At 40.8% G+C, this 24,019-nt stretch overlaps 1 protein-coding gene across 20 annotated transcripts in view; it reads left to right on the top strand.

The window, feature by feature from the left end:
• SH3GL3 (SH3 domain containing GRB2 like 3, endophilin A3) overlaps positions 1-24,019 on the top strand; it is a 165,198-nt gene that overhangs the window by 124,743 nt on the left and 16,436 nt on the right. For all 20 annotated transcript variants that reach the window (XR_010151471.1, XR_010151470.1, XR_010151472.1 and 17 more), the window contains 2 exons: positions 8,711-8,814; positions 10,397-10,506. Coding sequence is in view for 9 of the 20 variants with exons in the window: in XM_001161355.6 (XP_001161355.3) it covers positions 8,711-8,814; positions 10,397-10,506 (214 nt within the window). In the remaining 11 variants the exon portion in view is untranslated. The remainder of the gene's footprint in view (positions 1-8,710; positions 8,815-10,396; positions 10,507-24,019) is intronic.

The following is a 24,019-nucleotide window of genomic DNA, read 5'->3' as shown; positions in this document are numbered from 1 at the left end:
CAGCCTGGCTTCAGCGATGCCAGGAGCTGTCTCAGCCCCAGCATTACTATGGGACCTAATTGTTAAGTTTGTAAACCTGTGGGAACAAGTCAGGAGGTTTATTTATCCTCAAGACCATGTCGTACTTATAACAGTTTATTTAAAGGTACACTGAGGTCTTACATCTTTTTGAGTCAAGTCAAAATGCATTGAGCACCCTTTATTTACCATGGTGATATATGGAGGAATTATGTCTAATACTGACAAGACATTCATCCCAGAGAATTTATTCTCCCAACTGGAAATACCAATTTGAAATTTCCCATGCCCATTAAACCACTGAGGCCTGAAAAGTACACTCTACTGTGTTTCTTCTTTTAATTTTTTTTTTTTTTTTTTTACATTTTTTTTGGGAAATAGGAGGAGGTGTGACAGTTTGGTATCTCTGTTTTTCTTTAAATATATAAATTTCCTCTTGAAATTGTCCCCAAGCAACAGCGATTTTGTTTTGTTTCAGATTGCCGTATTGTTTTGAAGTCTTTAGAAAATGTATTTAAAGTGTGACATGTATCAGATACTCCTTGTTGGGCCATATGGAATGTTGCCCTGCTGGCTCCAGGCCCATTCATGGCTTAAACTCTGAGATTGTGTCTTGTGTGTCAGATGCGCCGTCTGACCCATTTGTTCCATTCACTGCCTTCATGCGGGAACCACAATGATGGGTTTTTGCGAAGTGCTCCATGAGGGAAGCCTGTCTGAGCCACGCCGGCCTTAGCAGTTGACCCAAGAGACCTCAGTTTCCCCCCTCAGTATCAGTCAAAAGTCAAAAAGGATCCCTTCATTATAAAAGCTCAATCATTTGTCCATGTTTTGACAGTAACACGTATTCTGCCTGTCACAAATGGGTTAAGTCCTCCCACCCTGCCCCAGCAGAAGTAAGAGCTGGTTCCTAGCCCAAGCTCCACAGGGGCTCTGGTGCTGGCCTTGCTCCGGCCTGGTTGCAGTGTTTCCTCCAAGGCTTCCTGTGGGAAATTGACCTGCAGGTGAGTGGAGGTTTCCCCTCTTCAGCTCTGGGGAGTCGGGGCTGCTCCCTCAGCCTGGATCCTGGGGTCTTCACCTTCACAAGGAGGGGTTGTCTGGCTTCTACTTCTGCCATTGAGGTGGGAGGAGACCAACGTTATGAAACGGAGATGGGCCGCCCAGGCTGCCCGGGAACTAGGCTCTTCCTTCCTTCCTCCTTCCTCCTTCCTGCTTCCTGCTTCCTGCTTCCTGCCATCTGTAGCTGCAATGGCTGCTAGGTGTGCTCTGGCTGCTGCTTCTTGCGGTAATGGTGGTGATCGTGATAATGATAAAGACAGTGGTGATAATGATGATGACAATGACAAGAGCTACCATTCACTGACACCCCATGATAAAGAGGCTAAGGGGGTGCTGTTGATGGTCCCTGTCATGGCACATGTGCATTTACCTTTTCTCCTACCCAGGTTTATAGCTGAGGAGACTCAGAGATGATTGTGTAGGCTTCAGAAGCCCATCTTACTCTCTTCTTGGGGTCAACAGCAGTTAGATCGGAGGGAATCACCTCATCCATTTCCATGTCAGTGTGTCTGTGCCATAGCCAGGTGGTCTGACCATCCTCTCCTGTTGACCAGACAAGCTAGAGAAAAATCTCCTGCTGGTCACTCCTTGGACCTGACATGCCAATGCCGATACTGCCTGGTGCTTGGGGATAAACAGAGAATGTGACTAGTTGGGAGAAAGACAAAATGCCAATACATGGTTGATGGGGCATACATTGAACCCTTGGCCCTGTGTTTGGCCCATCTCCAACAACCAGGCCAGAGCTGGTGGCCTTGTAGCCCATGGGACTCTGGTTTCCTGCTCCCTGTGAGTCACAACCCGCACGTCCAACCTTGGTCACTTAACCTCTTGTTGCCATGTTGCTTCCTTTCCTGGTGGGGAAGTCCTGCATGAGGAGCTGTGCTTCGGGATGGCTGGGGAGGGCTGGATTTCCTGGCAGAAACTAAAGATGGCTGGGACCTGTTCTAATCGCCATGTCAAACACAGTGGGTCTTTGGGTGCTGCTGCCTGATGGATTGGACGGTGTTTCTACCTGATCTGGTACCTGCTGGAGACAAGGTGCACAAACTGTCAAATGAGTGGCTGCAAGGGAAGCCTGGTGGCAGGCAGCAGAGGCCCTGACACTTCCTCCAGACACAAGTGGGACATGCTTCTGTTACTGTGGTGGGAAGTTTGGGGATGTCAGTCACAGCCATTCACCCTTTGGGTTCTGACCAATGGAGGAAGTGACAAAAAAGCCGGATTGGAATCAAGGGACATCTCTTTAACTGACGAGAATGCTTGAAAATTGTAAAATACAGACCTCCTGGTCAACTGTGCTGAAGGACATGGCCTGGGCCTAAAGTCCTGTTGGCACTTTCCCCTCCTTGCACCTTCGGTGGATGACAGCCAGCTCTAGGGGAGAGCCCGCCTGTCTTACCACCCAGACACAGCCTGAGACGCTGAAGCTGGGTGAGTGGGAGCCTTGCTGGCCCCAACCCTGCAGAGCCAGTGACTGAGGCAGAGCAACCCATCCTACTAACTAGGGAGCACCCCCAACCTCATCCACAAGAGGAGGAAGAGGAGGGCCTGGCGAGAGGACTTGGAAGCATTCGCTCCAAAGAGAAAGTGAATAAGCAGAGAAGCAAATGAAGGGAAATCCTCTGAGATGGGTGTGCTTGGTGCTCTTGTGCTACCTGTCCATCTCTGTTTGGCACTGACAATTCAAAGACCAAAATCTCACCCTGGGGGAAGAGCTGGTGCCTTCTCTAGCCCTCATGTCTCATCATCCTGGCTAAGACACAAAAAAAGCTTCACTGGGGAATGCCTCAAAAGAAACTGTTTGCCAAAACTCTGACTGATGTGAGGAGAACCCTGACTGGAGTTAACAGACTTGGTCTTTCCTGGGTCTCCAGATGTAGTACTTCCTAGGGTTTTCTGGCCAACAGGCCATTTGCAGGGATTTCCAGGGTGTGGTTGTTCACTGTCCTCACCTCTGCATTCTCCCAACTGAGAAACAAACCCGGGGAGCCACACGAGATCACACGCCAGCCCCTTGTTCAGAGAGCAGGGCTTTCTAGAAAGCCATGTTGGAAGGGGCAGCTTGGGCCTGGGCCCACAGTTGAAGTCCAATGAGCTATTCCTGGCCTGAAGTCTAGACCTTGGAGCCCCTGCAGAGAGAGCGGGTGCAGAGACCACAAAGCCAGATGACACACGATCTTGTGGCCACTTCACAAACCCACTTTCTTGAGAAATCCGGAGCCCAGAGCCAGACCCCTACTGCCTTTCCTTGCAGTGTCTAGGTACCCTGGTTATTAGGGCCAAGTGGGTGCCACTCCCGTAATCTCACCAGTTAGATGAATCACCAAAGGAAGGGGAGGTAGAGAGACATGAAATGCTAACTCTAATATTCCTAAGCAGAAGTTTTATCTATTTTCTCATCTATTTTTGGCAGAACTGGGAATGGGAGAATGAAGAAGAGTCTCCTTCGGCCCCACACTGTAGCCTTTGGTTGTCTTGTGAATGGGAGCTGGATTGGAGACATTGAGCGTCTCTTCACATCTTGCCTGAGGCTGAGCAGGGTCGTTATTCTATAGGCAGTGATGCAAGCCAGGAGGTGTTTTGGTTCTCCAACTTTCCAGGGATCCAAGAGGGGCAGTCCCACGACTGATTTCTCACCAGGCCAAGTTGGGCCTGGCAGGGTCCTGAGAAGTACCCAGGGCAGCCCTCCTCTTGGAGGAAAGTGTGGGAAAGTCAGCAGACTGGTTACCAGCCTTCATTGCCATATCTTGGGAACACTATATCACCCATAGGCTTGTTAACACACTGTCACCTCTTCTGTCTTTGCAGAGAAGTTTATTCCTCATTATTCCTCACAGCTTACTAGTAGCAAATGTAGGTCTTTGACATTAGCAGAAATCAGAGATATTCCATAGAAGATGCCTATTTCAGTCCAGTGAGTCCAGGCACCTGCAGTACTGGCTGTCTTGGTATACATTCACCAGCTACGGGATCCTCCTTCCATTCATGGGTTCCCAAGACCAGTGGAATTACTAGATTCCAGATTCCTGAGGTCTTTCCATTGGTCTAGAGTAGCATTTTCCAAAATCCATTCCATGGGATGTTAGTGTGTTTTGCATTAATAATGTCTCTGTGGTTACATAAGTTTGGGAAACCCTGGGTTAAATAAAACTAAACAGTTTCTTTATCACAAGACTTTTCAGAGTCTTTATTTGACAGTATGAAAGATTAATCTCTAAGCGGTTCCTAACAGAAAATACAGTTGGCAGTTTACCAAACTTATTTGACCACAGAATTCCGTCACATTATTATATTATTACTAATGTTTCAGGGACTGTAATGTGTGGAATAAGATGCATTAGGAAGTATTGAACTTGTAGAAAGCATACCCAGCAAGGCGTGAGATACCTGAATTCTGTTTCTGATTTTGTTTCTGCTAAGCCTCTGGGAAAATCATTTCACCTGACTGGTATCAGGCAAATTAACAACTGCATTTGAGAAATTCTTTAGAAGGATAAAGTGGAGAATAAAAGTGTAAGGGATTATTATCCATGTTATTAATTTAATTGCCTTACTCAAACTTTCTCAGAAACTCTGAATAAAGGCTTTTGCCCCATTGGAAAAGTCATCTGTTTATGACCAGACTGCAAAATACATGAGAAATTTTCCATAGCTTCTCTGAGGAATCCAAAAAGAGTAGAGGTCTTTGATATGATAGAGCAAGAAATTACTGGTATTATTACACTGTAAATTGAAGATGACCTCTATGGGAAATGTGCCTTTTCAGTTGTGAAAGAGAATGGCTTGTCGTCTTTTGAAGATGTACACTTCTTTATTCCTGCATGCCAAACACACTTGCAGACCCCAGGCGTCTGGACAGGCATCAGCTACTCACATCACAGTTCTCTCTCTGTCCTCGCCATGGGCTTCAGGGTGTGCTACTCTCTGCTTACTCACCCGGCTGCTCACCAAGTCCCCTGGTAAGGGATTGCTAAAGGGTCAGAGGAGGAGGGTTCCCAGCCCTGCTCCTTCTAGGCACCCCAGTTTCCATAGTCCTCTTGCAGAGTTGGCCTAAGACAGCCTTTGTTACAATATGCAGTCCTTTGAGCCATTCTTCCTTTGGGTACAGCCTAAGCCTTTTGCAGTTGGCTCACAAGGCCAGGCCAGTGGCTCAGATCTTATGCAAGTGTCCCTGGGGTTTCCATAACTCCTAGAAACTTCTAGTATCCTTAGTCCATTGTAGTTGGGGACATCTATTCTCTGTTTCCATCCCCAGGACTAAGATACTCCCAACGGCCATATGTGCTGCTAATCATCCATTGGTTTCCAGCTATAGAGAGGTTTGGAATGAAATGCATCCACAGGTGACACACGTGTGTCACTTGTGGATTGGTTATTGTGTATAGTCTGCCATGGGAGATAAATTGAGTTAATTCCTGTTTTGGGGTTATCCCTCAGAAGAGAGTGAGGAGCCCTGGGATACAGCCAAACCAACAATGAAGTCCCCAGGCCCAGCCACGATGGGCCCATTACCCGCTGAGCTTGGTTCTTATGCGTCTCTAGGCAACAACTCCCATCACCACGAATGGGGGACCCTGGGCAGCACTAATCTCATTGTTAGGTTTTTGCATAGTTTGAGGATGGGCTAAAGCAGCTCTGTATCAGTTTCCTATTGGGGCCATAACAAATGACCACAAACTGTAGCTTAAAGCAACACACATTTATTGTCTTCCAGCCTAGAGTCCTAAAATCAAGGTGTGGGTAGGGCCACGTTTGTTCTGGAGGCTCTTGAGGAAGAAGCTGCTTCTTTGCCTTTTCCAGCTTCTACAGGCCACCTGCATTTCTTGGCTCATTCTTCGCTTCCTCCCTCTTCACAGCCAGTGGCACAGCATCTTCACGTATCTCATTCTGACCTCTGCTTCCATTGTCATATCTTCTCTGACCTTGGCACTCCTGTCTCCCCCTTAAAGGACCTCGTGATTACATTGAGCCATTCAGACGTTCCAAAATAATCTCTTCATGTTAAGATCCTTAACTCGATCATAACCGCAAAGTCCCTTTTGCTATGTAAAGTAACATATTTGCAGGTTTGGGGAATTAAGATTTGGACATCTTTGCAGGTTCCATGATTCTGTCTACCTCAGGCCCCCTCTGGTTTTATGGTTCTGTGTGTCTCCCAGGTAGCTTCTTCACAGCCCTCACTTCACACATTTGTCAACCACCGAGGCCGTGCCTCCTTGACCTCTAACCTACATGGAAGTCAGCTTGCATTATGAGTTTCTCACTTCAAACATCAGCTGAGTGTGAGCCCATCTGTAGGAGCTAGAGTGCTTCACTTTCAGAAAAGGGAGTGGATTCTCTGGAAATCCAGTTCCTTGGCGTATGTCACGTGAACATTTTCATGGGTGAGGTCACACTTTGCTCTCAAGATGGTACCAGCACAGTGTCAGCCCAGGTCTCAACCCGGAAGTGGAATTAAGCCTTTCTTCCCACCCCAGGTGACTTTCTCTGATTCAACAGATGGACTGCTGAAATTCCAACAATGGAAGAAATGTTTTACCTTTTGGTCAGGTTTTGGCTCTTGCTAGGCCTGAGTTTGTTGCTTTATCTTGGTTCTGCCTGTCTAGGTATTTATTTCTAATCGTGGTTCAGGAAGCTGAATGTACCTGTGTTGGTCCCCATGGTCCCCAGCACACAGCTCAATGCTCATGACCTGGGGGACAGCTGGAAGCTTCAATTTTCTGAAATCAAGAGGAAAATAATCTATCGTAGCACACCTGGTCTTTACTGTCAACAAGAGACTTACAGCCTAGTAGCCAGCCCTTCAGGACTTGTACTGAGCACCTACTAGGTGCAAGCATTGGGCAGTGCTGCCATTGTTTCCCAAGGTTTAAGGGTTTTCAGGATTCATTTCCTTCCCAAAGTCAGCCACCCAATGAGCAGTTACGAATGCATCTCTAGATTACATCACCTTGTGTTTTAGCCACGACAGGGAGGATAGCTGGTAATCCCCTTGCCCCCTTCCCGTTCCCCAACCCCAAATATGTTTCAAGAAATATTAATTTAGCTATCTTTCACTATTTCTTTAAAAATTATAAAATGCAAGCATTTTTTAAAGTGGGTAATAAGACAGGGCAAATAAATTTTACTAAAGGCAGAGAGGCATGGCATAGATTTTACCAAGCACACCACTCTAGCACTGTAAGGAAGAAAAATTGTTTCTGTAACAAATTCTACTACGATTGTGCTAGGCCATGGCCCTGGACTTATTTAAAAGTACGTGTAAAAGCCAAAGAGATGAAATTTAAGAAATCCTTAGGATTTAGTAGGGGCCAGGCTGTCTTTGTTTTGTTTATTGGGTTTTTGGAAATTTAAGGCTAGGCTTGTTGCTTTTCCAGCCACAGAGCATGGTAAAGTAAATGAAACCCGACAGGATTTCATTGTTCGGATGCTGATCACAGCTTGGCACACATGGAATTCAATGTGTCTCTTACATGCATATTGAGCCCGTGTTTAAAATAGTATAAGTGAGTAAGAAAAATTTAAGTACAGGCAACTAAAGAATGATTTGCAACTACAAATGAAAGTAGCTTGGATCTTTGAAGGCTAAGTCCATGGTTGGTTAGGCAGGGTGAGATTGTATAAATGAATCAGCAGGCAGACTTTGCCCTAAAGCTGAGTAGAAAATGAAGTATGGAAATGATGCATAGGCTTTGGGGAAGCCTGGGAAGTGTAGGATTGATTTTGATTTGTGTCTTTGTCCAGCTCTAGAGTTGACTGGATTCTTGCTGGGGGAGGCCCGTCACCTCAACCCTCTGGAGCTTGCCTCTGGGGCTTTCAGAAATAAGCTTAATTAATCTCTTTCCTGTAGCAGCCCCTCAGACACGTGGGGGAGCAGGAAAGCTCTCAGGCCTTCCTTAGATTGCTTTTCCTCAAATTATACAGCCCCATATCATCCAGGTTTTTCCTTATGAGACACAGCTCTAAAAAATTCATTGTAAGTTAGTCATTAATTTCATGAATGTCTTGATTTGTGGGAAACAGAGATGCCAGTGTCTTTATAGTTCATTCCCTTTAGCTCTATGTTTCAGGGAAAATATGTTGAGTGGATAGCAACAAAACGCATAGAGGGGACAGGGAAATCTTTGCCCCAGTTCACATATTGCTCCCTGGCCCCCTTTCTTATCTGTTTCATTTACAGTTCTTAACTGTTTAATGTACTTAATGTCTTGATTTGGCTTAGCTAGAAAGTGCGTGTTGAGACACTTGACTAAGTAGGCAGTTCTTTTGCTAAATGTTGGCTTCGTTTGTAACTGGAAGAGCTTTATCTCTCTGTTTTCAGATCCATGAGCTTTATAGCATAGAAAATCTGCTGAGAAAAATCATCATCTAATTGGAAAAACAGGCATTTTATTGAGTTAAATCAAATTCATAATCACAAATAAATTTGAACATGTTTTTCCAGCATTTATAGCTCCATACCATGACCTGTATGATTATTATACAGAGCTCCTAGATGAAATTAAATGAAATGGACCAAGGCAGACACTGGTCTTCCCTGCAAAGCTAGGTCTTTGCTGCTGGTCTCCTCTCTCTCTGGACATTACACAGGCTCGGGCCTCCATGGAATAATTTTCCACTTCTGCTGCAGGTAGAACAAGTCAGCCAGTTGGCTGTGTTCATAGAGGCAGCATTAGACTATCACAGACAGTCCACAGAGATTCTGCAGGAGCTGCAGAGCAAGCTACAGATGCGGTAAGCACCTCCACGTTTCTTACAAGCCAAGGGCTGCGGAGGTAACATCTATTGAAATCCATCTGTCTGTCTCTCCATCTCTCCATCTCCCCCTTCCCCTGCCTCATTCTGTTTTGAATTTTCTTTCACTGGCTTTCATGGTTGGATGTGGGATGGGACTGAGATAATAAGTACTGGCTTTGGCCAGTAGGATAGAACTGGGAAAAGGGACCTGGCAGCTTTTCTCCTTTTTCTTTTCATTAAATTCCTTTTTTCTGTGACCCGTGTTTAGGGCAACTAACCAAGTTGCTCTCCCACCTGGGACATCAACCCCTACAGAACTACCCTGGTTTCATTGCTGATTTGATGAGAGTTTAGCTCCCCATTCACAAAGGGATGGAAAACATCCAGAGCTATGGAAAAAAGTGAGATGCTGTATGGAAAATATGTAAATATCTGTAAAAAAAAAAAAAAAAAGATAATGTCTTCACTTCACCAGTACGAATTTCAGGATATGTTCATAATATTGACTAGTATTGAAAGAGTCAAAATATTGACAAATTTCAGGCTGTGTTCATAATATTGACAGGTATTGAAAGAGTCAAAAATATCTTCTGAACAATCAAAGAAAGGTTTCTGCATTCCTTGTGAATTTAATCATAGATGTAGTCTATACTTTTCTGAAAATTAGTAATATTATATATAGTCTGCATGGCAACCCTGTTTATTAAAATATTGGGTTAAAATACCCTTTTTAAATTAGGTTTGATAACAGAAAATTGTTTTACACAGGATTATGGTAATGCATAAATTTGGAGGGATTTTTACTTAAATCAATGACGTAGTTACCTAGGGAAGACAAAGATGTGTCCAGTCCCTGAAGCATCCACTTCCGCAGGCAGATAGTTTACCTGTTACTGACAGGAGTGTATTTTCATAATTCTATCATAATCTATAAGAGTAGAGTGAGGGAGAAGGCAGCTCCCATCACTGGGTGCCGACTGCGTCCCAGGCACTTGCTGGATGCCTCAGAGACTTGATGAAGAAAATTAGTCTTTTGTTATGTTTTGTTTTGAGATGGAGTCATGCTCTGTTGCCCAGACTGGAGTGCAGTGGTGCCATCTTGGCTCACCGTAACCTCTGCTCACTGCAGCCTCCACCTTCCAGTTTCAAGAGACTCTCCTGCCTAAGCCTCCCGAGTAGCTGGGATTACAGGCGCCCACCACCATGCCTGGCTAATTTTTGTATTTTTCATAGAGATGGGGTTTCACCATGTTGGCCAGGCTGATCTCGAACTCCTGACCTCAGGTGAGCACTTTGGCCTCCCAAAGTGCTGGGATTACAGGCATGAGCCACCATGGCTGGCCCAATTAGTCTTCTTCAAGATGAATTTCACTCACAAGCTCAAATAGGGAGTTGAAAAACTACATTTGTGATATCATCTCCATCACTTCGGGCTACTCAAGAGTCAGTGTGTAAAAATCGTCCCTTTCGTGACCACTGGCTGTAACCTAAGTTCCTGTGCTCAACAAGGCAGAGAGGATGTGTGTTTGGAAAGCTTTCAACATCAGATGTCTGGCTCATCTTACGGTGTGTGTTACAGAATATCAGCTGCATCCAGTGTCCCCAGACGAGAATACAAGCCAAGGCCTGTGAAAAGGAGTTCTAGTGAGCTCAATGGAGTTTCCACCACCTCTGTAGCGAAGACGACAGGTAAGTTGACCATTCTAATATGCTAAGTGTGCCTTTAGTAAAGCACTTCTAGAAACACTTATTTACTGCTTGTTTCTGGGTCAGTGAATACACACAGACCCTGGATATCTTTCTTTGGTTGTTTGGTAAATTCCCTTTTCCCCTAAACGTGCCCCTTTTTTCTGTTCCCTGGGGAAGAATTCTATCACTTATATAATGTAGCATTTAGAACCTTGGCCATAGAACCATTATGGCTACATCATCTTTTATTTTTTTAACTCTTTGAAAATATTTTCTTAATTTATTTTTAAGTTGAAATTAGCATTTTTGAGCAACTGCTATATGCTAGATACTATCTTAAGTGCTGCATCGTTATTTTTTATTAAACAAGTGATGCAAATGTGTCTTTTAGTAAAATAATCAAACAGAAAAAAATTGGTAAAATAATCAAACAGAAAAAAAAATTTAATGGTATAAGTCATTCTATAGTCTCTTGTGATCACCCACACCATCGCAGTTCGCTTCCTAGATGTAGCCACTGTTAAAAAATTTGGTATAACTATTATCATATCTATTGAGGTACATAAATATACACATAAACAGCATTTTGGATTTTTTTCTGTTTTTTCTTTTTTTCTTTTTTGAGACAAAGTCTTGCTCTGTCACCCAGGCTGTAGTGCAATGGCATGAACATGGCTCGGTGCAGCCTTGACCTCCTGGGCTCAAGCAATCCTCCTGCCTCAGCTTTCCATGTAGCTGGAACTACAGGCATATGTGACCCTGCCAGGCTAATTTTTTTATTTTTTGTAGAGACAAGGTCTTACTTTGTTGCCCAGGCTGGCCTGCAACTCCTGGGCTCGAGCAATCCTTCTGCCTCGGCCTTCTGAAGTGCTGGGATTACAGGCATGAGCCACTGTACCCAGCCTTTTTTCTGTTTTTTAAATGCGAGATTATACTAGGCATATTGTTTGGCAGTTTGCTTTTTAAAATGTATCACTGTTTCTTCGAGTTATTTCCATATCATGCATATAGATCTATCCCACTGTTTTAACAGCTTCATAGTTTTCTATTATACCATTTCCCTATTGGTGGACGTTAAGGTTTTTTCCAGTTATTTGCTACAGTGAGTATCCTTTATCCACTGTGCTGGCTACACTACTATTAAAGCATGAACGCCTGCTTCCCCACACCCATGCCAGTAGACTTCCATTTCTGCCAAGCACTCATGAGAAAAAAATGGTATCCAGTCTTAGTTTGCATTTTCATGATTATTAGTGAGGGTGAACTTTCTTTTCTATATTTTAATTTGTATGTCCTTATGTCTGAATTGTCTGTTTATGTCATTTATTTGTGTTTTTTGGGAGTAGTTTGCTTTGTCTTATTGTTTTATAGGAGCTCTTTCCATATGAGGATATTAATAATTTTTTTCCTAGTTTGTCATTTATCTTTAAACTTTGTTTTTGGAGTGCCTTGTCCCTTTGTTGCTTTTGCTGTTGTTTGCTTTGTTTAGTTTTGCTTTGAGTATACAGAAGCTTTTATTTTGATGTAGTCAAATGTATCTATCTTTTGCTTATGACTTTACATTTTGTGCCCTGTCGTGATTACATTTTGTGCCCTGTTGTGAAAAGTCTTCCTATCCCTGAAGTTATTCTTCTACAGTTTTCTACTACTTTGAATAATCTTTTCTTAATATTTAGATCTTTATCATAAGGATTTATTTTTGTAAATGAAAAGAAATTCCCAAACTATCTTTCAGAGTTGTGCTACCATTTCACATCCCCACCAGCAATATATTAGTGATCCAGTTTCTCCACATCCCTGCCAGCATTTGCTGTTGTCACTGTTTTTTATTTTAGCCACTTCGATAGGTGTGTAGTTAATCTTACTGTGGGTTTAATTTGCATTTCCTTAGTGACTAATGATGTTGAATATCTGTTCATGTGTTTATTTGCCATCTGTGTATCCTCTTTGGTGAAATATTTCTTCATGTCTTTTGTCCATTTTCTAATTGGATTGTTTACATTTTTACTGTTGAGTCTTGAGAATGCTTGATTTATTCTCAATACAGGTTCTTTCTATATATGTGATTTGCAAATATATTCTCTCGCTCTGTAGCTTATCTTTTAATCCTCTTAATAGGGTCTTTCACAGATCAAAATTTTTAATTCTTATGAAGTCCAATGTATTCATTTTTAGTTTTATAGATTGTGTGAAGTCTAGGAAAATAATAAATATTTTCTTTTCTTTTTCTTTTTTTTGAGACAGAGTCTCACTCTGTAGCCCAGGCTGGAGTAGAGTGGTGCAATCTCGGCTCACTGCAACCTCCGCCTCCCAGGTTCAAGCAATTCTCCTGCCTCAGCCTCCTGAGTAGCTGGGACTACAGACACACACCACAATGCCCGGCAAATTTTTGTATTTTTAGTAGAGATGGGGTTTCACTGTGTTGGCCAGGCTGGTCTCGAACTCCTGACCTCAAATGATCTGGCTGCCTCAGCCTCCCAAAGTGCTGGGATTACAGGTGTTGAGCTACCACACCCGGCCTCTCCTATGTTTTTTCTTAAGTCCGTGATCCACTTTGTGTTAATTTTGTATAAATGTGAGACTTAAGTCATTTATTTTGCCTATGGATGTCCAATTGCCCTTTCAAACACACATGGCTCATATAAGCTGCACAGTGTGAATTTTCTTCCAACCTTATGGCTATCCTTAAAGGTTTTTTTTTTTTTTCATTTAAAAACAAAAATTATCAGAGTAATATGTGTATGTAGTTTAAAAAGAAAATGGTAATATGCGTATGTGGTTTTAAAAAGGCAAATGTAGTTACCTCTACCTCTGTGTGAAAACATGGGCAGGCCCCATGAATTTTCTCATTATTAAAACTACAAATTATCAGAGTATATGTGTATACATTTTTTTATTTTTTATTTTTTTTATTTTTATTTTTTTGAGACAAAGTCTTGCTCTGTCACCCAGGCTGGAGTGCAGTGGCGCCATCTCGGCTCACTGCAAGCTCCGCCTCCCGGGTTCAGGCCATTCTCCTTCCTCGGCCTCCCGAGTAGCTGAGACTACAGGCGCCCGATACCGTGCCTGGCTAATTTTTTGTACTTTTAATAGGGACAGGGTTTCACTGCGGTCTTGATCTCCTGACCTTGTGATCCGCCCGCCTTGGCCTCCCAAAGTGCTGGGATTACAGATGTGAGCCACTGCGCCGGGCCATGTGTATACATTTTGTAAAAAAACATGGTGCAAGCTTTTTCGTGAGAAATGGCAGTTTCCCCTTCAACTCCTTTCCCAGTGCTTATTTTCTGCTCTCAGAGGAAACACTTTCAACTCTTTTACATATTTATTTGGTACTTAACTTCATGGTGCTTGTTTTTTACTATTTCTTTTTTTACTCTGATTCTTCAGTTTGGATAAATGTATTGATTTCCTGATATGGAAGATAATGGCTTAGCTTCCTAACCGTTGGTCTTCCATAGACTTCTCCCTCCCTTCACCCTTCCAATTTACTTATAATCACTATTTTTGTTAAATAAATATTCATTGTGTAACCATCACTTCCATCATGTGGGACTCTTAAAATGCACTCCTCCCCTTTTTTCCCTGCTCTTATTTTAAATTGCCTACTCATGGATGAAAATGTGAGCAGGCTGCATGACTTTTCTGACTACTCTTGGGTCACATAAGTTCTCCAGTCACTTGAATGTGAAAGTGCAGGCTCGTGCAGTAGTCAAAATGCTAAGACCCATGTCATGGTCAAAGCTATAATCTTGATTTAAAGTTTGGCTTTCACTCCTCCCCAAGCTCTGGCCTGTTGCCGTGGGAACATTGGTGTCAGGGAAGAGGTTGTATTTGGCTTTTTCTCTTTCCCCATCTACCCCTTCTGTTCTTAAGTCCCCAGAGAATGTATTTTAAGCTCGCTGAGGAATCTTTTAAAAGTTCTTCTCTCTTGATTTGGTGTGAAATGAAAAGATCACAACACATCCTGCCTCCTCCACACTCTCTCCAACATTTTTCTAAAAATCCTTTTTAATCTCCATCTTCTGACCTATTTATGCCATAGATGTAGGCTGGGATTAAAAGTTATAAAACTGGCTACCCTCATCTCTTCTGTTTTTGTTTGTTTCCAAATCCTGCATAAGTTGTCTTCTGCACATCAGTTAAAAAAAAAAAAAAAAAAAAAAACAGTTCTGGGGCCTCATCCAAAGCTTCCATTTTTACATCCTCTAACACTTATTTACAATGTCATGAGCACAGAAATAATATTCACAGCAGTATCACATAGTGCACTATCATTGCATTTCTATTCTGGTACAATTGTTGTCTTGATGACTGTAGCTTTATAAGTTTTGAGGTCAGGTCCTGTTAGTCCTCTAACTTTGGTCTTCATTTTAAAAGTTATTTGACTATTCTAGTTACTTTGCATTTTCATGTGAGTTTTAGAGATCAAATTTTCAATGTTTCAAAAAAATCCTGCTCAGATTTTTATTTGGATTGGGTTGAATCTATAACTCAATTTAAGAGGAATTGATAGCTTAACAATATTGAGTGTTCCAGTCTTGAACACAATCTATTGTATTTCCCATTTATTTAGGTCTTCTTGAATTTCTCTCAGCAGTGTTTCACTATTTTTAGAATATATACATGTCTTTTAAATTTTTTCATCAATCTCTAAGTATTTTATATCTTTATGCAATTGCAAACAGCATTTTAATAAAATTTCCATTTCTGAATTTTTGTTTCTAGCATTCATAATATTCCATTGATTTTTGTATATTGATCTTGTATCCTGCCATGTTGCTAAATTTACATCTTAGGTCCAGTAGTTTTTTAATAGATTCCATAGTTTTTCTACACAGATGTTCATGTCATCTATAAATGAAGACAGCTTTACTCAATATCTGCATGCCTTTGTTTTTCTTGCCTTTTTTCACTTGCTAGAACATGCTGAGTACAAAGGGTTAGAGTGGACATCCTTGCTTTGTCTCTGATTTTAGGGGAGAAGCATTCAGTACTTCATAATTAAGGATGATTTTAGCTGTAGATTTTTCATAGATTTTTTTTTTTCCTTTTGAGACAGGGTCTTGCCCTTTTGCCCAGGCTGGAGTGCAGTGGCGCAGTCGCAGCTTGTTGCAACCTCAACCTGCCAGGCTCAAAAGATCCTCCCACGTTAGCCTCCCACGTAGCTGGGACTATAGGCACACACCACCAAGCCTGGCTAATTTTTATATCTTTTGTAGAGATGAGGATTCACCCCGTTGCCTAAGCTGGTCATGAACTTCTGGGCTCAAGCTATTCGCCTGCTTCAGCCTTCCGAAGTGTTGGGATTACAGGCGTGAGCCTCTAGGCCTGGCCTTCATAGATTTTAAAAATCAGATTGAGGGAGTTCCCTTCTAGTCATAAATAGTTTGAAGAGAGTTTTAATGAGAAACAGTCTTTGAATTTTGTCAGATGCCTTTTTTTGGTATCTGTTGAGATGATCGTTTATTTTTTAGTTTTAGTTTGTTAATATGGTGAATTACATTGTTAGTTAAATCAACCTTGCATCCCTAGGATAAACTCTTTGTGGGAAAGTTTTTTTAAATTAATTTTAAATTTTAGAATAGTTTTAGACTTACAGAAAAGTTGTGACGATAGCACAGGGCATTCCCATATACTCCTCCACTCTTCTATATTAACATTTTATTAGTATGGCACATTTACTTTATATAATGAACATATATTTATATTAGCTAAAGTCCATACTTCATTCACATTTCCTTAGTTTTTACCTGCTTTGCTTTTTCTCTTCTAGGATCCTATCCAGAATAGCACGTTGCATTTAGTCCTCACATCTCCTTCGGCCCCTCTTGCTGTGGCAGCTTCTAAGACTTTCTTTGTTTTTAATGAACTTGACAGTTTTGGGGAGTACTGTTTACATATTTTGTAGAATGTCCCCCAGTTGAGATTTGTCTGATGTCTTTACATGGTTAGACTGGAGTTATGAGTTTCTGGGAAGAAGATCACAGAGGTAAAGTGCCATTCTCATCCCATCACCTACCATCTCACATCAGTCAGAATGGCTGGTATTAAAAAGTCAAAAAATCATAGATGGCTGGCAAGGCTGCAGAGAAATGAGACAGCTTATACACTGCTGGTGGGAATGTAGATTAGTTCAGCCACTGTGGAAGGAAGTTTGGCAATTTCTCACACAACTTAAAGCAGAACTATCATTTGACCCAGCATTCCCGTTACTGCATATATACCCAAAGGAATATAAATCATTCTACCATAAAGACACATACACGTGTATGTTCATCGCAGCACTATTCACAATAGCAAAGGCGTGGAATCAAACTAAATGCCCATCGGTGGCAGACTGGATAAAGAAAACGTACATATATTCCATAGGACAGTACACAGCCATAAAAAAGAATGAGATCATGTCCTTTGCAGCAACATGGATGGAGCTGGAGACCATGATCCTAAGTGAACTAACTCAGGAACAGAAAACCAAATACTGCATGTTCTCACTTGTAAGTGGGAGCTAAACATTGAGTACACATGGACACAAAGAAGGGAATAATAGCCAGTGGGGCCTGCTTGAGGGTGGAGGTTGGGAGGAGGGTGAGAATTGAAAAACTACCTACCCTGTACTATGCTTGATCACCTGAGTGACGAAATAATCTGCACACCAAATCCCTGTGATACACTGTTTACTCATATAAAAAAACCTGTGCATGTACCCCTGAACCTAAAAGTTAAAAAAAGAATATGCCCTATCAACAAGATTAATCACTGCTGATATTGATATTGGTCTGCTGGCTGAGGCAGTATTTGTCAGCTCTCTGTAAAGTTACTCCTTGTTTTTTTTTTTTTTTCCTGCATGAAGGCTTTAAACTATAAATTCAACGTCTTTATAGATAGAAGGCAATTGAGGTTATCTGTTTCTTCCTGAGTGAACTTTAGAAGTTGGTGTCTTTCAAGGAATTTATCCCTTTCATCTAAGTTGTCAAATTTATTGCATAAAGTTGTTCATAATATTCTGTTATTATCCTTTTAAGATATATAGAATTTGTAGTGATTTACTTCTCTCAATCATTTTAGAAATTGGTAATTTTTGTCTTTTTCTTTTCTTAATCATTTTAGCTATAGATTTATCAATTTTATTGATCTTCTTAAAGAGCCAGCTCTCTGTCTCATTGAGTTTTCTCTGTTGTCATTGAGTCCTTTCGCCTTTTCCAATATATGTGTTTAGCGCTATCAATTTCCCCCTAAGTACCACTTGAGCACCATCTCATGCATTTTGATGTGTTGAGTTTTCCCTTTCATCCTCTTTAAAATTGTTTCTAATTTTACTTTTGATAACCTCTTTAACTCTTGGTTTCTTCTGAAATGTGTTACATCATTTCCACATATGTAGATATTTTTCAGATCTCTTTCTGTTTTAGATACCTATTTAATTCCATTTTTTATCAAATAAGATACTTTGTATGAATCATACCCTTTTAAATTTTTTGAAACTTGCTTGATGGGCCAGAATATGATCCATCTTGGTAAATTATCTGTGTACACTTGAGAAGAATGTGTTTTCTATTCTTATTGGGTAGGGTGCTTTATAAATGTCAATTAGGTCAAATTATTTAATAGTGTTCTTTGTCTTCCATATTCTTGCTGATTTTTTGGTCTATGTTTTCCTATTAATTTTGTGGCAGAGGGTATTAAAATCTCTGATTATAGTTATGGATTTGTCTATTTCTCCTGGCAATTGTATCCAGAAGTATGGGAAGTTGGCTACATTCCCTTCCCTATTCCTCATTCGCATTGACCCTTTTAGTCTGATTACTTGCATTTTTTAAAACATGGAAAGTGTGTTTTTGTTTGTTTGTTTGTTTGTTTTAAGATACGGGGTTTTGCCATGTTGCTCAGGCTGGTCTCCAACTCCTGGGCTCAACGTTCCTTCCACCTCGGCCTCCAAAGTGCTAGGATTATAGGCGTGAGCCACTGCACCCCCACTGATTTATTTATTTATTTATTTTTACTATCTTAAATATCCTTCTCCTCTATTCCCTTTCTTTTTGCCCTTGTAAACAACTACTAGAGGTTGAAACTTTTTGTCCTTCCTCGGACAAAAAGTCTTTTCCTCCTTGCTCTCTGTACCTCTGTTTTTTTATTCTGCCCTCTGAGAACATTTCACCTTCTTACTTTATTCTTTGATCCAGTTATTTATTTAGCATATCTATTGAATTTCTTACTCCAATTGTATTAGTTCTCTATTGATGCTGCAATGAAATACCACAAACTGTGTGGTCTAAAATAACACAACGTATGATCTATTTTATAGTTCTGGAGGTCAGAAATCCTCAAATCAAGGTGCTCACATTCCAGACAGGGTGGAATCTGTTTTCTTGCCTCTCCTGCCTTCTAGAGGCTGCCTGCAGTCCTTGCCTCATTGCCCCTTGCTCCAGCTTCCCAGCTGGTGGCATGACATCTTCAGATCTCCCTGCCTCCATTGTCAGATCTCCTTCTCTGACTCGGATTCTCCTGCTTCCGCCTTATAAGGACCCTTGTGATTATACTGAGCCTACCCACATAAACCCAGGGTAACCTCCCCATCTCAAAATCTGTAACTTAATCACATCTTCACATTCCCTTTCGCTGTGTAAGGTAACATAGCTATAGGTTCTGGGGATTAGGAAGTGGACATCTTTGAGGCTATTGCTCTGCCTACCATGATAGTGTTCAAATTTACATTTTTAAAAAATTTTACAAGTAACTAGACCTTTCATATTCCTCTGAGAATATTAATTATACTTTTTATTTTTATATTTATTTAGTTTTATTTTATTTTATTATAATTATTATTTTTTTTTTTTGAGATGGAGTTTCGCTCTTGTCACCCAGGCTGGAGTGCAATGGTACGATCTCGGCTCACTGCAACCTCCGCCTCCCAGGTTCAAGTGATTCTCCTGCCTCAGCCTTCCGAGTACTTGGGATTACAGGTGCCTGCCACCATACCTGGCTAATTTTTGTATTTTTAGTAGAGACGGGGTTTCACCATGTTGGCCAGGCTGGTTGCGAACTCCTGACCTCGTGATCTGCCCAACTCGGCCTCCCGAAGTGCTGGGATTATAGGCGTGAGCCACCACGCCTGGCCCTTAATTATGCTTTTTAAAAAGTCTCCACTTAATTCTTATCTCCTTGAGTGTTTGTTGGGATCTGGAGTCTACTTTATGAAGTTGTTTCTCATACGTTGATGATTCTTGGCTCTGTGCACAACTTTTTATTTGAGAGTGCTTATGAGGTTGCCTCCTGTGGTTAAGGGGAAATAAGGGATGTTCTGTTGAGTGCAGTGGACTGGTTTCTGTTTTTCTGATTGTTTCTATCATCCATGGCACTTCCCTGACTTTCTGTTTCAGATGCCCACACTTACTCAGTACCCCATCCTGAAGGCAGTTGCCAGGGCTCCTGGCACTGGTACAAACCCAGGATGAGTGGACTCACCTGGCTGCTCTTTTCTCAGAAAGCCAGCCAGCTTTCAGGATCCACTTACACTGAGTTTTGAGCGCCCTTAGACTTCACTGTCACAGCATTCCGCTTTGGGATTTTGAACCTCATTTCCTCCATCTGCTGCTTTCCATCTTCCAGGCATTCTTGTATTCCTCATAATTTCTGGTCTACCAGCAGTATTTAGTCTCATTTTCCAACATTATTTGCAACCTTAAAAAGTCCTATTTTGTAAGTGATAGGGATTTGGTACATGAAAGGAAGGCTGCAGTCCTGTACTTCATTGTGCCATATTAATGGAAATTTCCCTTAAGACATTCAATGCCACTTATCTCACTGGTTGCATCTTTGCTCCTCCCCAGGATGGCTTTAGGTGCTGAATGGATACAGACAAACAATCTTGAATCACATGATGAGAAAATATTCTTTTTTTCAATTCTCTTATATTCATTCCAATTTCAAGGAGATAAGCTACAGTTTTGTGCTGGAGTATTTTTAATGTTCAATTTTAACAGAGAGGAGAGGCCTCCGGTTAAAAGTCATTTACAGACTAGAGAATGTATCTTTTGGATGTAATAAAATTGTCTATTTTCCATTGTAATTATTTTCATGCTTACAGTCTCTTTATAGCATGTGGTACTAGTTTTCAGTTTACATTTTTTGATGTAATGTTTCAGTGAAAGTTATTTGAATAAAATTGATTTTATAAAAAACATATCAAGAGGATACTTAGGTACAATTCTCTTAAGACTATTCTTTGTTGTTTGTTTTTAAAGATTTTAATGAAGCAGATATATTTTCAAGGTAGAATTCATTGGTGCCAATTTTCTATCTCTTCTTATTTACTTATTTTTTTGTGCTTTATATTTCTGTAGTTGGGGGAGAGATTCAACTTCCCATGTGAAGCACTCCCCCTTTCCTTTCTTTATTTTTTTGGTATTCTAATTTTTTTCCATAGGTTTTTGAGGAACAGGTGGTATTTGGTTACATAAGTAAGCTGTTTAGTGGTGATATTTGTGAGATTTCAGTGCACCCATCAGCCGAGCAGTGTACACTGAACCCAATTTGTAGTCTTTTATCCCTTACCCCTTCCCACCCTTTCTCTCAAGTCCCCAAAGTCCATTGTATCATTCTTATGCCTTTGCATCCTCATAGCTTAGCTCCCACTTATGGGTGAGAACACATGATGTTTGGTTTTCCATTCCTGAGTTTCTTCACTTAGAATAATAGTCTCCAATTCCACCCAGGTTGCTGCAGATGCCATTAGTTCATTTCTTTTTATGGTTGAGTAGTATTCTACCACATATATATATACCACAGTTTTTTTATCCACTCATTGATGGGCATTTGGGCTGGTTCCATATTTTTGCAATTGCAAATTTTGCTGCTATAAACATGCGTGTGCAAGTATCTTTTTTGTATAATGACTTTTTCCTCTGGGTAGATACCCAGTAGTGGGATTGCTGGATCAATGGTAGTTCTACTTTTAGTTCTTTAAGGAATCTCCACACAGTTTTCCATAGTGGTTGTACTAGTTTACATTCTTACCAGCAGTGTAGAAATGTTCCCTTTTCACCCATCCACGCCAACATCTATTTTTTTAAATATTTTGATTATTGCCATTCTTGCAGGGGTAAGTTGATATCGCATTGTGGTTTTGATTTGCATTTCCCGGATCATTAGTGATGTTGAGCATTTTTTTCATGTTTGTTGGCCATTTGTATATCTTCTTTTGAGAATTTTCTATTCATGTCGTTAGCCCACTTTTTGATGGGATTGTTTGTTTTTTTCTTGCTAAGTTGTTTGAGTTCCTTGTAGATTCTGGATATTAGTCCTTTGTCAGATGTATAGATTGTGAAGATTTTCTCCCACTCTGTGGGTTGTCTGTACACTCTGACTGTTCCTTTTGCTCTGCAGAAGCTCTTTAGTTTAATTAAGTCCCAGCTATTTATCTTTATTTTTGTTCCATTTGCTTTTGGGTTCTTGGTCATGAAGTCTTTGCCTAAGCCAATGTCTAGAAGAGTTTTGCCAATGTTATCTTCTAGAATTTTTATAGTTTCAGGTCTTAGATTTAAGTCCTTGATCCATGTTGAGTTGATTTTTGTATAAGGTGAGAGATGAGGATCCAGTTTCATTCTCCTACACATAGCTTGCCAATTATCCCAACACCATTTGTTGAATAGGGTGTCCTTTCCCCACTTTATGCTTTTGTTTGCTTTGTCGAAGATCAGTTGGCTGTATGTATTTGGCTTTATTTCTGGGTTCTCTGTTCTGTTTCATTGGTCTATTTGCCTATTTTTATAACAGTACCATGCTGTTTTGGTGACTGTGGCCTTATAGTATAGTTTGAAATCAGGTAATCTGATGCCTCCAGATTTGTTCTTTTTGGTTAGTTTTGCTTTGGCTATGTGGGCTCTTTTTTGGTTTCGTATGAATTTTAGGATTGTTTTTTCTAGTCTTGTGAAGAATGATGGTGGTATTTTGATGATGGGAATTGCACTGAATTTGTAGACTGCTTTTGGCAGTATGGTTATCTTCACAATATTGATTCTGCCCATCCATGAGCATGGGATGTGTTTCCATTTGTTTGTGACATCTATGATTTCTTTCAGCAGTATTTTGTAGTTTTCCTTGTAGAGGTCTTTTACCTTTTTGGTTAGGTATATTTCTAAGTTTTTGTTTTGCAGCTATTATAAAAGGGGTTGAGTTCTTGATTTGATTCTCAGCTTGGTCTCTGTTGGTATATAGCAGAGCTACTGATTTATGTACATTAATTTTGTATCCTGAAACTTTGCTGAATTCATTTATCAGTTCTAGGAGCTTTTTGGAGGAGTCTTTAGGGTTCTAGGGTTTTCTAGGTATACAATTATATCATCAGCAAACAGTGACAGTTTGACTTCCTCTATACCAATTTGGATGCCCTTTATTTCTTTCTCTTGTCTGATTGCTTTGGCTAGGACTTCCAGTACTATGTTGAATTGAAGTGGTGAGAGTGGGCATCCTTGTCTTGTTCCAGTTCTCAGCAGAAATGCTTTCAACTTTTGTCAATTCAGTATTATGTTGGCTGTGGGTTTGTCATAGATGGTTTTTATTACATTGAGATATGTCCCTTGTATGCCGATTTTGCTGAGGGTTTTAATCACGAAGGGATGCTGGATTCTGCAAATGCTTTTTCTGTGTCTATTGAGATGATCATGTAATTTTTGTTTTTAATTCTGTTTATGTGGTGTATCACATATATTGACTTGCGTATGTTAAACCATCCCTGCATCCTTGGTATAAAACCCACTTGATTGTGGTGGATTATCTTTTTGATATGCTATTGGATTCATTTAGCTAGTATATTGTCAAGGATTTTTGCATCTATGTTCATCAGGGATATTGGTCTGTAGTTTTCTTTTTTGTCTATGTCCCTTCCTGGTTTTGGTATTAAGGTGATACTGACTTCATAGAATGATTTAGGGAGGACTCCCTCTTTCTGTATCTTGTAGAATAGTGTCAATAGGATTGGTACCGATTCTTCTTTGAATGTCTGATAGAATTCAGCTGTGAATCCATGTGGTCCTGGACTTTTTTTTTTTTGGTAATTTTAAAATTACCATTTCAGTCTTGCTGCTTGTTATTGGTCTGTTCAGGGTTTCTCTGAAGACTTTTTGTATTGTATTATGCTAACACTAGTTTGTGTCTCAAAAAAAAAAAACAAAACATAAAACCGAAATGCAGTAAAATAGGATTTCCTCACTCCTGCCACAGTCCAGGGAGAATATTCCAAGAAGATAGGTGGTTCTAATGCATAGAGTCTCTCAGGGGTCTAGGCTGATGGCAGCTCTGCCATCTTCGTCATATGGCTTCCTAGTTGTTGCCACTCCAGCCAGCAGGAAGGGGAGAAAGAACAAACATTTAGGTTAGATATTTCCTCTTACACCCTCAAGGTGGAAATGACACACACATTCCAGGGATGAGCGCTCAAACAGCCACACCTAGTAGCAAAGCAACTTGGGAAGTACAACCTCTAGCTAGGCAGCTGCTATCCAGTTGTAATGGCATC

The sequence above is a fragment of the Pan troglodytes genome, chromosome 16, assembly GCF_028858775.2.
Source record: "Pan troglodytes isolate AG18354 chromosome 16, NHGRI_mPanTro3-v2.0_pri, whole genome shotgun sequence".
NCBI classification, from domain to species: Eukaryota; Metazoa; Chordata; class Mammalia; order Primates; family Hominidae; genus Pan; species Pan troglodytes.
The sequence above is the reverse complement of the archived record's forward strand: the minus strand, read 5'-3'. Positions and strand labels throughout refer to the sequence as shown.